We start from the raw sequence: 12,422 nt of genomic DNA on the forward strand, positions 1-12,422 counted from the left end.
GGGGATATTAATAGGGTATTAAAAGTATCAACACAGGACAGAACACGAAACAATGGATATAAATTGGATAAGTTTAGATTTAGGAAAGACTTGGGTAAATACTGGTTCAGTAACAGGGTTGTTGATTTGTGGAACCAATTGCCATGTAACATTGTGGAGGTGGGGTCCCTCGATTGTTTCAAGCACGGGTTGGACAAGTATATGAGTGGGATTGGGTGGTTATTGAATAGGAGCTGCCTCGTATGGGCCAATAGGCCTTCTGCAGTTACCTTTGTTCTTATGTTCTTATGTTCTTATCCCACGCTGGACACGTTCAAGTGAATTTATATCCGTTCTATAGTACGGCGACCAAAACTGAACTGCATAATCTAAATGGGGCCTAACCAGAGCAAGATATAGCTGAAGAACCACACCAGGTGTCTTGTTACTAACGCTTCGATTAATAAATCCCAGTGTCCTATTCACCTTATTACGAGCATTCATGCATTGATCCTTTTGTTTTAAATTCTTACTAATCATAACTCCCAGATCCCTTTCGCAATCCGACTTCGCAATCTCAACACCATCTAGCTCGTATCTTGTAACTCTATCATCATTACCCAGCCTCAAAACTCTACATTTATCAGCATTAAACTGCATCTGCCAATCTTTTGACCATTTCAAAACCCTATTTAGATCAACTTGCAGTGATAGCGAGTCTTCTTTTGTGTTGATTTCCTTACCGATTTTTGTATCATCTGCAAATTTGCAGATGTTGCTACTCAAACCTGAATCTAAATCATTTATATATATATTATAAACAACAGAGGTCCCAGGACAGAGCCCTGAGGTACTCCACTAACAACATTATCGCACTCTGACTTAACCCCATTTATACTAACTCTCTGTTTCCTTTGGAATAGCCATAGTTTCAGAGCTATCAACAGTTAAACTCGTTCAGAGTGGCGGTGGGGGGTGTTGACTCCTCATCCCGCCCAGTCTCTAGTGGTGTTCTCCAGTGAGTGATCATCAGTCCACTCCTATTTTCCATTCTTCTGTCCGATCTCCTGGTCTTCCATGGTGCCCAATTTTTATGCTATGCAGATCACATAACCCTTCTGGCGGATGGTGCCACTATCCCGGAGGTGCAGAGTTCCCTGCAGTAAGCAATGAGTGTGTTCTCTGCAAGTGTGATGGGAAAGGAGTTCTCAATCAACCCGGAGAAGAGTTGCGTCACGTGTTCTCAAAACGAAACCACAATGGGTTCCGTCTCTTGTCGGGATTAATGACAATGAGGTGGCTGACGCAGCATCAGGATTGGCGCATGGTATCCATAAAGTTACACAGGTGTGTCTGGAACTAATGGAGACTTTCACATAGCTCTGGGCAACCTGCCTTGCGGGATGGGAGGCAGAAATTTTGACCGCCCTTAAATCCTCTTCTTTGGGTACCCTCCGGGAGGGCGCCTTCCCGAGTCCTTGGGCTCATCAAAGTTAATGCATCCTGACACAACCCTCACTCACCTTCTGACTAGGCACACCTGTCTGACTGGGCATCTCCATTGTCGCCAGTTGAATGATTTCCCCTACTGCCAGTGGTGTCCGAACAATGTGGATACTGTGGTACATTTATTTCTCCACTGCCCATGGGTTTATAGTGCTCACATCAAACTAGAGTGCTATTCATAGGTTGCATATTCTTTGCCTCACCCGTTTTCATTGACGGAGTGGGCGCGGGAGAGGGCGACATCTGCTACGACATCGTTTGACATACCTTTCACTTTATTGGATATGTCCGTCAGCTGAAGAAGCTGCAAGGATCCCATCCCTATTCGCAATTTCCAAGTATTAGGCAGCCAGGTCGCATCCGATCCCTCGATCGTCGTCGCCTCTAAATCAACAACACCAACATCAACACAATCGACTTGAGAATGGTCCAGGACGGACCGAAACGTCGTCGTCCCTTCAATTTCTAGTGTGTGGTCTGGTCAACAACAACACCAACATCATTCTTGCCATAGAGATTTCTCAGTTATCTGTGCATATCCCAATAACATTGCATTAGATTTGCCATATTTGTTCTTATGTTCTTGAATCAGAAGTCGTTTTTCCTGTACCCTACCTGTGTAAAAAAATAATAAAATAAAAAATCTGTTTTAGTGGATATAAATAAAAGTTGCCTTGAATGGGCCAATAGGCTTTCTGTAGTTCCATTAATTCTAATAGTGTCATGTTGTGTACAGGAGCTTCAGAATGTTTGGTGAAGATGAGGGCTGGCGGTACATACTACACTCACTGTGGGCTTGGGGCGTGCCGGGGCTCATCACCAGCCTCGCCCTCACCCTCAACCACTACCGCGCCTCCCTCCCCTGCAGCGTCATCACCCCCAGGATTGGTCTCAAAAACTGCTTCTTCTCTGGTCAGTCTCCGGTGTTGTGCTTATCCGTATAGGAGCAGTGCTGTTAAACATTGCTGTTCCAGAGTCACATACTTTGGAAATTAGATAATCCAAAGAACAGGTTAAGCGGAATATGACTGTATTTACAAATCTGATTTATTATCCACAGACCAGAAGGCCAAACTGGTGTATCTGTACGTGCCCATGTTGCTGACGCTGTGTGCCAACACCTTCCTGCTGGTTGCCTCCCGCTGCGTCCGCTCAGCAAACCTGCGCCGAATGGAAAAGGGTTAGTTTAGTTCATATATTTAGCACCCAACTATATCCATACTGTGAGTGGCAGTGAAAATGTTAGAGGCACATAAAAGGGTCATGAACTAAACCCCCCATTATTCGGTTAGCATGTTACATCATGTATGATAACCGGTTTCGCTGGGATTGTGAAGATGTTTTGACAGTGTGTCACATCACGGAGACTAGGAACTAGACCCATTGAGTACACCCAACTATGATTTAAATGATTTAGATTCAGGTTTGAGTAGCAACATCTGAAAATTTGCAGATGATACAAAAATCGGTAGGGAAATTAACACGGAAGAAGACTCACAATCACTTCAAGTTGATCTAAATAGGGTTTTGAAATGGTCAAAAGATTGGCAGATGCAGTTTAATGCTGCTAATGTAAAGTTCTGAGGCTAGGTAATGATGATAGAGTTACAAGATACGAGCTTGATGGTTCTGAGATTGCGAAGTCGGATTGCGAAAGGGATCTTGGAGTTATGATTAGTAAGAATTTAAAACAAAAGGATCAATGCCTGAATGTTCATAATAAGGCAAATAGGACACTGGGATTTATTAATCGAAGCGTTAGTAACAAGACACCTGGTGTTGTTCTTCAGCTATATCTTGCTCTGGTTAGGCCCCATTTAGATTATGCAGTTCAGTTTTGGTCGCCATACTATAGAATGGATATAAATTCACTTGAACGTGTCCAGCGTAGGATGACTAAGTTAATTCCCCAAATTAGAAATCTTTCATATGAAGAAAGATCAACAAAGCTTAACTTGCATTCACTGGAAAGGCGAAGAGTTAGGGGTGACATGATAGAGGTTTACAAGTGGATGAATGGACATAACAAAGGGGATATTAATAGGGTATTAAAAGTATCAACACAAGACAGAACATGAAACAATGGGTATAAATTGGATAAGTTTTGATTTAGGAAAGACGTGGGTAAATACTGGTTCGGTAACAGGGTTGTTGATTTGTGGAACCAATTACCGTGTAACATGGTGGAGGTGGGGTCCCTCGATTGTTTCAAGCATGGGTTGGACATGTTTATGAGTGGGATTGGGTGGTTATAGATAGGAGCTGCCTCGTGTGGGCCAATAGGCCTTCTGCAGTTACCTTGTTTTTATGTTAACTAGCTAGACCCACTAGTTGTCAAGAGGACGGCGTTCTTCGATTGAAGAACCTAGAGAGAAGAGGCGGGTACTGGTGATACAAGAAGTTATCACTGTGACAAGGAGTCCACATTAAAAGAAAAACACGGAGGGTAACGAAGATAATCAGGAGCCTGAGAGAAGAGTCTTGGCCATCGTCAAGAGAGTGAGAGACTCCATGGACCGATGGACAAGAGCTGGAGCTATGCACTGTGATGGCAGGACTGCAAATACCAGAGGAAAGGGCCTGTAGTGGTTTATGGGGAAACTTTAATGAACAGTGAGGAACTAAGGAGATCCCCAGAGGCCATCAGCAGAGTGAGCGGTTGAGGTGTATTAATGAAACAAGGTGAGATTGATGCCACAAGGTGGTTGTGAGGAGCTAGCTCACAACAAGGTACTATAAAGTTATTACAAGATGGGTGCCGAGAGTTAGAGCCCCAGGTGTGCAGTGAGGGTAGTAGCATCCCTGTGTGAGCGATATACAGGAGTTACAAGTGTGGGGCCAAGAGGTAGAGCCCCAGGTGGACAGTGAGGGTCGCTGTATCCCTGAGTGAGGGACTGTATAATGAGTTTTCCAAAAAAACAAGGGTCCACAAGTGAGGTGGGGGCCCAGAGCTGAGTACCCGGGTGTGTGATTGTGAAGGCACATCCCTGGGGAGGTAAACCGAGGTTTATAGAGATATATTGTCTGACGGGTCTTGATCCCCGATTACGTATCCCGCAGAATCGCCAATTACGCTCCGGCATACTCTTGCTTAAGAGGAGTCAATGTTCCTCTAGAATGCTCGACAATGTCCGCCCTAAGTGCTGCAGCACTCTCCGCTCTATAGTTCCTCTCTCTTGGGGCCTTCTCCCCTCCCTAGGTACCACTGTTCACCTCTGGGGAGCACCCCAGTTAAACTATGGAGCAGGGTTTGCACCCAACTCAGCCTTGCACCCCGTAGTAAGTGAGGTAACTCTACCACTCCCTAGTTTCCTTGCTGGGAACTAGGGAGTTCCCATGGATACAGAAACTCAAGGTTTATCCCAGGTTGAGTTGCCCGTCCATAAGGTTATTGACAAGGTCGCCAACTTGACTTAAAACTCTGTGGTCAAGTAATACTTCCAAAACAGTTGGATGTCATTTCTCCCAGTCTAGCGCTTCTTCAACATTACTGTGGTGCACAGTAAACACCACGACAACACATAAAAGAAATCAAGAGGAGGAAGGAATCACATTAGTAAAATATGATTTGTTTACTCACAATAGGCTACACTGAATAAACAATGTAGTATACTGGTTTGTAAAATCTCTCTAAATAAGTTCGATGGCAATACTCTCGAAATTAATGATGATATATGGCAACACTTCAGTATCTCTTAACCAGCACTTCTGTCATCATGTGAATGTAAAAACATATTATAACACCTCTTCAATATGTATAGCCTTTAAATCACTACTTAATCAATACACGAAAACATAATCACGACACACAATATATATAAATAAAAATGTATATGTTGGTTTGTTCAAAATCGCTAATCTCCGAAAGTTCTTCACAGATTGCTTTGAAATTTACACACAACATTCCATTCGCATCTAAGCTGGTTTTTATATACATACTATATAGATGTTACTTCTGTGATGGGGAATTAAAAAAAAAAAACTGTGCTTTTCATGTGAGGGAAATCTTCGAAACCTTTTTACCAATTGCTTTGAAATTTTGACACAACATTGTATTCAAATAGGCGCGTGTTTTTATATACCTACTATATACATGCCTCACCTATGACAGGACTTATTTTTTAAATAGCACCATCTGTTGGACGTAAGAGCAACACATTCTGTGATCTCCGAATGCTCTTCACCGATTTTAGCAACACACGCTATACTAAATATGTTACAATTCCATTTCAATGTTTCCAACTGCATTGATAAATAGAATTTTAATAGATTTGGATTTATTTTAATTTTGATTAAATTAATTTGTGTGACATTGTTTCGGATTGTTTCGGAAGCTGTATTTTTACCATACCATTCATTTCGTAAGTATAAGTATATATGCCACACCTGTGACTGGTAAAAACATTTTTTTTACGAAACAGTGCCATCTGTTGCACACAAGTGCAACACACGCTATACTAAATGTGTTACAATTCCATATCAATGTTTCAGATTCCATTGACAAATTGAATTATCATTGATTTCGATTTTTTTCATTTGGATTGAATTATTTTGTGTTTGTTTTTTGTAACATGTTTTTTCCTGTCACAGGTGAGGCATGTAGGTATCTAAAAACACGCGCCTATTTGAATGCAACGTTGTGTCTAGATTTCAAGGCAATCTGTAAAGAGGTTTCGAAGATTTCCCTCACTTGATAATAACAGTTTAAAAAATTTATTATTTTTTCCCCATCACAGAAGTGAAATCTATATAGTATGTATACAAAAACCCACTCGGGTGCGAATGGAATGTGTGAAAATTTCAAAGCAATCGGTGAAAAACTTTCTCAGACTGGCGATTTTGATTAAAAAAAATTTACATTTATATATATATATATATATATATATATATATATATATATATATATATATATATATATATATATATATATATATATATATGTCGTACCTAGTAGCCAGAACTCACTTCTCAGCCTACTATTCAAGGCCCGATTTGCCTAATAAGCCAAGTTTTCCTGAATTAATATATTTACTATAATTTTTTTCTTATGAAATGATAAAGCAACCCTTTTCTCTATGTATGAGGTCAATTTTTTTTTATTGGAGTTAAAATTAACGTAGATATATGACCGAACCTAACCAACCCTACCTAACCTAACCTAACCTATATTTATAGGTAAGGTTAGGTTAGGTAGCCAAAAAAGCTAGGTTAGGTTAGGTTAGGTAGGTTAGGTAGACGAAAAAACATTAATTCATGAAAACTTGGCTTATTAGGCAAATCGGGCCTTGAATAGTAGGCTGAGAAGTGCGTTCTGGCTATTAGGTACGACATATATATATATATATATATATATATATATATATATATATATATATATATATATATATATATATATATATATATATATATATATATATATATTTTGATTAAAAAAAAATTTACATTTATATGTATATATATATATATATATATATATATATATATATATATATATATATATATATATATATATATATATATATATATATGTCGTACCTAATAGCCAGAACGCACTTCTCAGCCTACTATTCAAGGCCCGATTTGCCTAATAAGCCAAGTTTTCATGAATTAATGTTTTTTCGTCTACCTAACCTACCTAACCTAACCTAACCTAGCTTTTTTTGGCTACCTAACCTAACCTTACCTATAAATATAGGTTAGGTTAGGTTAGGTAGGGTTGGTTAGGTTCGGTCATATATCTACGTTAATTTTAACTCCAATAAAATAAAATTGACCTCATACATAGAGAAAAGGGTTGCTTTATCATTTCATAAGAAAAAAATTATAGTAAATATATTAATTCAGGAAAACTTGGCTTACTAGGCAAATCTGGCCTTGAATAGTAGGCTGAGAAGTGAGTTCTGGCTACTAGGTACGACATATATATATATATATATATATATATATATATATATATATATATATATATATATATATACGTCGTACCTAGTAGCCAGAACGCACTTCTCAGCCTACTATGCAAGGCCCGATTTGCCTAATAAGCCAAGTTTTCCTGAATTAATATATTTTCTCTAATTTTTTTCTTATGAAATGATAAAGCTACCCATTTCATTATGTATGAAGTCAATTTTTTTTAATGGAGTTAAAATTAACGTAGATATATGACCGAACCTAACCAACCCTACCTAACCTAACCTAACCTATCTTTATAGGTTAGGTTAGGTTAGGTAGCCGAAAAAGTTAAGTTAGGTTAGGTAGGTTAGGTAGTCGAAAAACAATTAATTCATGAAAACGTAGCTTATTAGGCAAATCGGACCTTGCATAGTAGGCCGAGAAGTGCGTTCTGGCTACTAGGTACGACATATATATATATATATATATATATATATATATATATATATATATATATATATATATATATATATATATATATATATATATATATATATATATATAAATATATATATATATATATATATATATATATATATATATATATATATATATATATATATATAACTTTTTAGACACTCAACCCACCAGGAGACTCGAACACTGGCCAACAAGGTGGCAGTTGCATGCTGTATCCACTACGCTATACTTCAAAGCCATAAGAGAGGTAGGAATTCTGGGGTATTTAACCAACCAGAATTCCAATCCTCTCCCAGGCGATGAGATAGTGTGGGACCTCGGATGCTCTTTCATCGGTTCCTGTTATATGGGAAAACTCAGTGCCAAATGCTTAATGCACAGACTACCCTATTCCAGTAGCTGAAGTTTATAACTTTTTAGACACTCAACCCACCAGGAGACTCGAACACTGGCCAACAAGGTGGCAGTTGCATGCTGTATCCACTACGCTATACTTCAAAGCCATAAGAGAGGTAGGAATTCTGGGGTATTTAACCAACCAGAATTCCAATCCTCTCCCAGGCGATGAGATAGTGTGGGACCTCGGATGCTCTTTCATCGGTTCCTGTTATATGGGAAAACTCAGTGCCAAATGCTTAATGCACAGACTACCCTATTCCAGTAGCTGAAGTTTATAACTTTTTAGACACTCAACCCACCAGGAGACTCGAACACTGGCCAACAAGGTGGCAGTTGCATGCTGTATCCACTACGCTATACTTCAAAGCCATAAGACAGGTAGGAATTCTGGGGTATTTAACCAACCAGAATTCCAATCCTCTCCCAGGCGATGAGATAGTGTGGGACCTCGGATGCTCTTTCATCGGTTCCTGTTATATGGGAAAACTCAGTGCCAAATGCTTAATGCACAGACTACCCTATTCCAGTAGCTGAAGTTTATAACTTTTTAGACACTCAACCCACCAGGAGACTCGAACACTGGCCAACAAGGTGGCAGTTGCATGCTGTATCCACTACGCTATACTTCAAAGCCATAAGAGAGGTAGGAATTCTGGGGTATTTAACCAACCAGAATTCCAATCCTCTCCCAGGCGATGAGATAGTGTGGGACCTCGGATGCTCTTTCATCGGTTCCTGTTATATGGGAAAACTCAGTGCCAAATGCTTAATGCACAGACTACCCTATTCCAGTAGCTGAAGTTTATAACTTTTTAGACACTCAACCCACCAGGAGACTCGAACACTGGCCAACAAGGTGGCAGTTGCATGCTGTATCCACTACGCTATACTTCAAAGCCATAAGAGAGGTAGGAATTCTGGGGTATTTAACCAACCAGAATTCCAATCCTCTCCCAGGCGATGAGATAGTGTGGGACCTCGGATGCTCTTTCATCGGTTCCTGTTATATGGGAAAACTCAGTGCCAAATGCTTAATGCACAGACTACCCTATTCCAGTAGCTGAAGTTTATAACTTTTTAGACACTCAACCCACCAGGAGACTCGAACACTGGCCAACAAGGTGGCAGTTGCATGCTGTATCCACTACGCTATACTTCAAAGCCATAAGAGAGGTAGGAATTCTGGGGTATTTAACTAACCAGAATTCCAATCCTCTCCCAGGCGATGAGAAAGTGTGGGACCTCGGATGCTCTTTCATCGGTTCCTGTTATATGGGAAAACTCAGTGCCAAATGCTTAATGCACAGACTACCCTATTCCAGTAGCTGAAGTTTATAACTTTTTAGACACTCAACCCACCAGGAGACTCGAACACTGGCCAACAAGGTGGCAGTTGCATGCTGTATCCACTACGCTATACTTCAAAGCCATAAGAGAGGTAGGAATTCTGGGGTATTTAACCAACCAGAATTCCAATCCTCTCCCAGGCGATGAGATAGTGTGGGACCTCGGATGCTCTTTCATCGGTTCCTGTTATATGGGAAAACTCAGTGCCAAATGCTTAATGCACAGACTACCCTATTCCAGTAGCTGAAGTTTATAACTTTTTAGACACTCAACCCACCAGGAGACTCGAACACTGGCCAACAAGGTGGCAGTTGCATGCTGTATCCACTACGCTATACTTCAAAGCCATAAGAGAGGTAGGAATTCTGGGGTATTTAACCAACCAGAATTCCAATCCTCTCCCAGGCGATGAGATAGTGTGGGACCTCGGATGCTCTTTCATCGGTTCCTGTTATATGGGAAAACGCAGTGCCAAATGCTTAATGCACAGACTACCCTATTCCAGTAGCTGAAGTTTATAACTTTTTAGACACTCAACCCACCAGGAGACTCGAACACTGGCCAACAAGGTGGCAGTTGCATGCTGTATCCACTACGCTATACTTCAAAGCCATAAGAGAGGTAGGAATTCTGGGGTATTTAACCAACCAGAATTCCAATCCTCTCCCAGGCGATGAGATAGTGTGGGACCTCGGATGCTCTTTCATCGGTTCCTGTTATATGGGAAAACTCAGTGCCAAATGCTTAATGCACAGACTACCCTATTCCAGTAGCTGAAGTTTATAACTTTTTAGACACTCAACCCACCAGGAGACTCGAACACTGGCCAACAAGGTGGCAGTTGCATGCTGTATCCACTACGCTATACTTCAAAGCCATAAGAGAGGTAGGAATTCTGGGGTATTTAACCAACCAGAATTCCAATCCTCTCCCAGGCGATGAGATAGTGTGGGACCTCGGATGCTCTTTCATCGGTTCCTGTTATATGGGAAAACTCAGTGCCAAATGCTTAATGCACAGACTACCCTATTCCAGTAGCTGAAGTTTATAACTTTTTAGACACTCAACCCACCAGGAGACTCGAACACTGGCCAACAAGGTGGCAGTTGCATGCTGTATCCACTACGCTATACTTCAAAGCCATAAGAGAGGTAGGAATTCTGGGGTATTTAACCAACCAGAATTCCAATCCTCTCCCAGGCGATGAGATAGTGTGGGACCTCGGATGCTCTTTCATCGGTTCCTGTTATATGGGAAAACTCAGTGCCAAATGCTTAATGCACAGACTACCCTATTCCAGTAGCTGAAGTTTATAACTTTTTAGACACTCAACCCACCAGGAGACTCGAACACTGGCCAACAAGGTGGCAGTTGCATGCTGTATCCACTACGCTATACTTCAAAGCCATAAGAGAGGTAGGAATTCTGGGGTATTTAACCAACCAGAATTCCAATCCTCTCCCAGGCGATGAGATAGTGTGGGACCTCGGATGCTCTTTCATCGGTTCCTGTTATATGGGAAAACTCAGTGCCAAATGCTTAATGCACAGACTACCCTATTCCAGTAGCTGAAGTTTATAACTTTTTAGACACTGAGACAGACACTCTCTTATGGCTTTGAAGTATAGCGTAGTGGATACAGCATGCAACTGCCCCCTTGTTGGCCAGTGTTCGAGTCTCCTGGTGGGTTGAGTGTCTAAAAAGTTATAAACTTCAGCTACTGGAATAGGGTAGTCTGTGCATTATATATATATATATATATATATATATATATATATATATATATATATATATATATATATATATATATATATATATATATATATATATATATATATATATATATATATATATATATTAGTATATTTTGGTAGCAGTCTTTCCTGTAGACATATATTATTAAATATGACCGAAAAAGTAAGATTAATAATTCTAACACGAATTTTCTCAATCTTTCGTACATTACGCTTCACTGTTGGAGGTAAATAAAAAATCACTTCTCCAAAATTCATTTTTATTTCTAGTCTGACGCGACACGGGCGCGTTTCGTAAAACTTATTACATTTTCAAAGACTTCACAAATACACAACTGATTAGAACTTACGTCTCTCTGATATTATATCTACATTTGAGTGAGGTGGGAAGGGTGATGTGGCATTAACACAAGACAGAACAGGAGGGGATATTAATAGGGTATTAAAAGTATCAACACAAGACAGAACAGAAACAATGGGTATTGAATAGAAGTGTTTGTAGAAAGCCTATTGGTCCATATTTCTTGATGCTTCTATATTGGAGCGGAGTCTTGAGGTGGGTAGAATATAGTTGTGCAATAATTGGCTGTTGATTGCTGGTGTTGACTTCTTGATGTGTAGTGCCTCGCAAACGTATATATATATATATATATATATATATATATATATATATATATATATATATATATATATATATATATATATATATATATATATATATATATATATATATATATATATATATATATATATATATATATATATATATATATATATATATATAAACGTAAATAGGTATCAGCTAATGTAGATTCACAGGTGTAATCCCATACGACCTGTTTACCTTCCCTCCATGGCTGCAGCGTGACTCCATCTGGGCGTTTTTGGCTGTTGTCAGGTCTGCACAACTGGGGTTCTCTTTGTGCTGGACACCCAGCTATAGCCAAACTTCTCTTGATAATGTCATTGACTGCTTCATGTCTGGCAATCTTTCCCTGTGTCTTACGACAGATGAGGCCATGGCTGCCGTATTGGTCTGCCCGTGCATGGCCGCAAACACACCGG

The 12,422-nt window shown here is 39.8% G+C and overlaps 1 protein-coding gene across 1 annotated transcript in view; it reads left to right on the forward strand.

Moving 5' to 3' along the window:
* The first annotated feature begins 2,227 nt into the window (after positions 1–2,227).
* The window catches only part of LOC138358504 (probable G-protein coupled receptor Mth-like 1), a 112,429-nt gene continuing 102,234 nt past the window's right edge, over positions 2,228–12,422 (forward strand). The window contains exons 1-2 of the mRNA XM_069316482.1: positions 2,228–2,397; positions 2,546–2,665. Of these exons, the coding sequence (XP_069172583.1) occupies positions 2,232–2,397; positions 2,546–2,665 (286 nt within the window). The 5' untranslated portion in view covers positions 2,228–2,231. The remainder of the gene's footprint in view (positions 2,398–2,545; positions 2,666–12,422) is intronic.

This window comes from Procambarus clarkii, chromosome 84, assembly GCF_040958095.1.
Source record: "Procambarus clarkii isolate CNS0578487 chromosome 84, FALCON_Pclarkii_2.0, whole genome shotgun sequence".
In the NCBI taxonomy this organism is placed as follows: domain Eukaryota; kingdom Metazoa; phylum Arthropoda; class Malacostraca; order Decapoda; family Cambaridae; genus Procambarus; species Procambarus clarkii.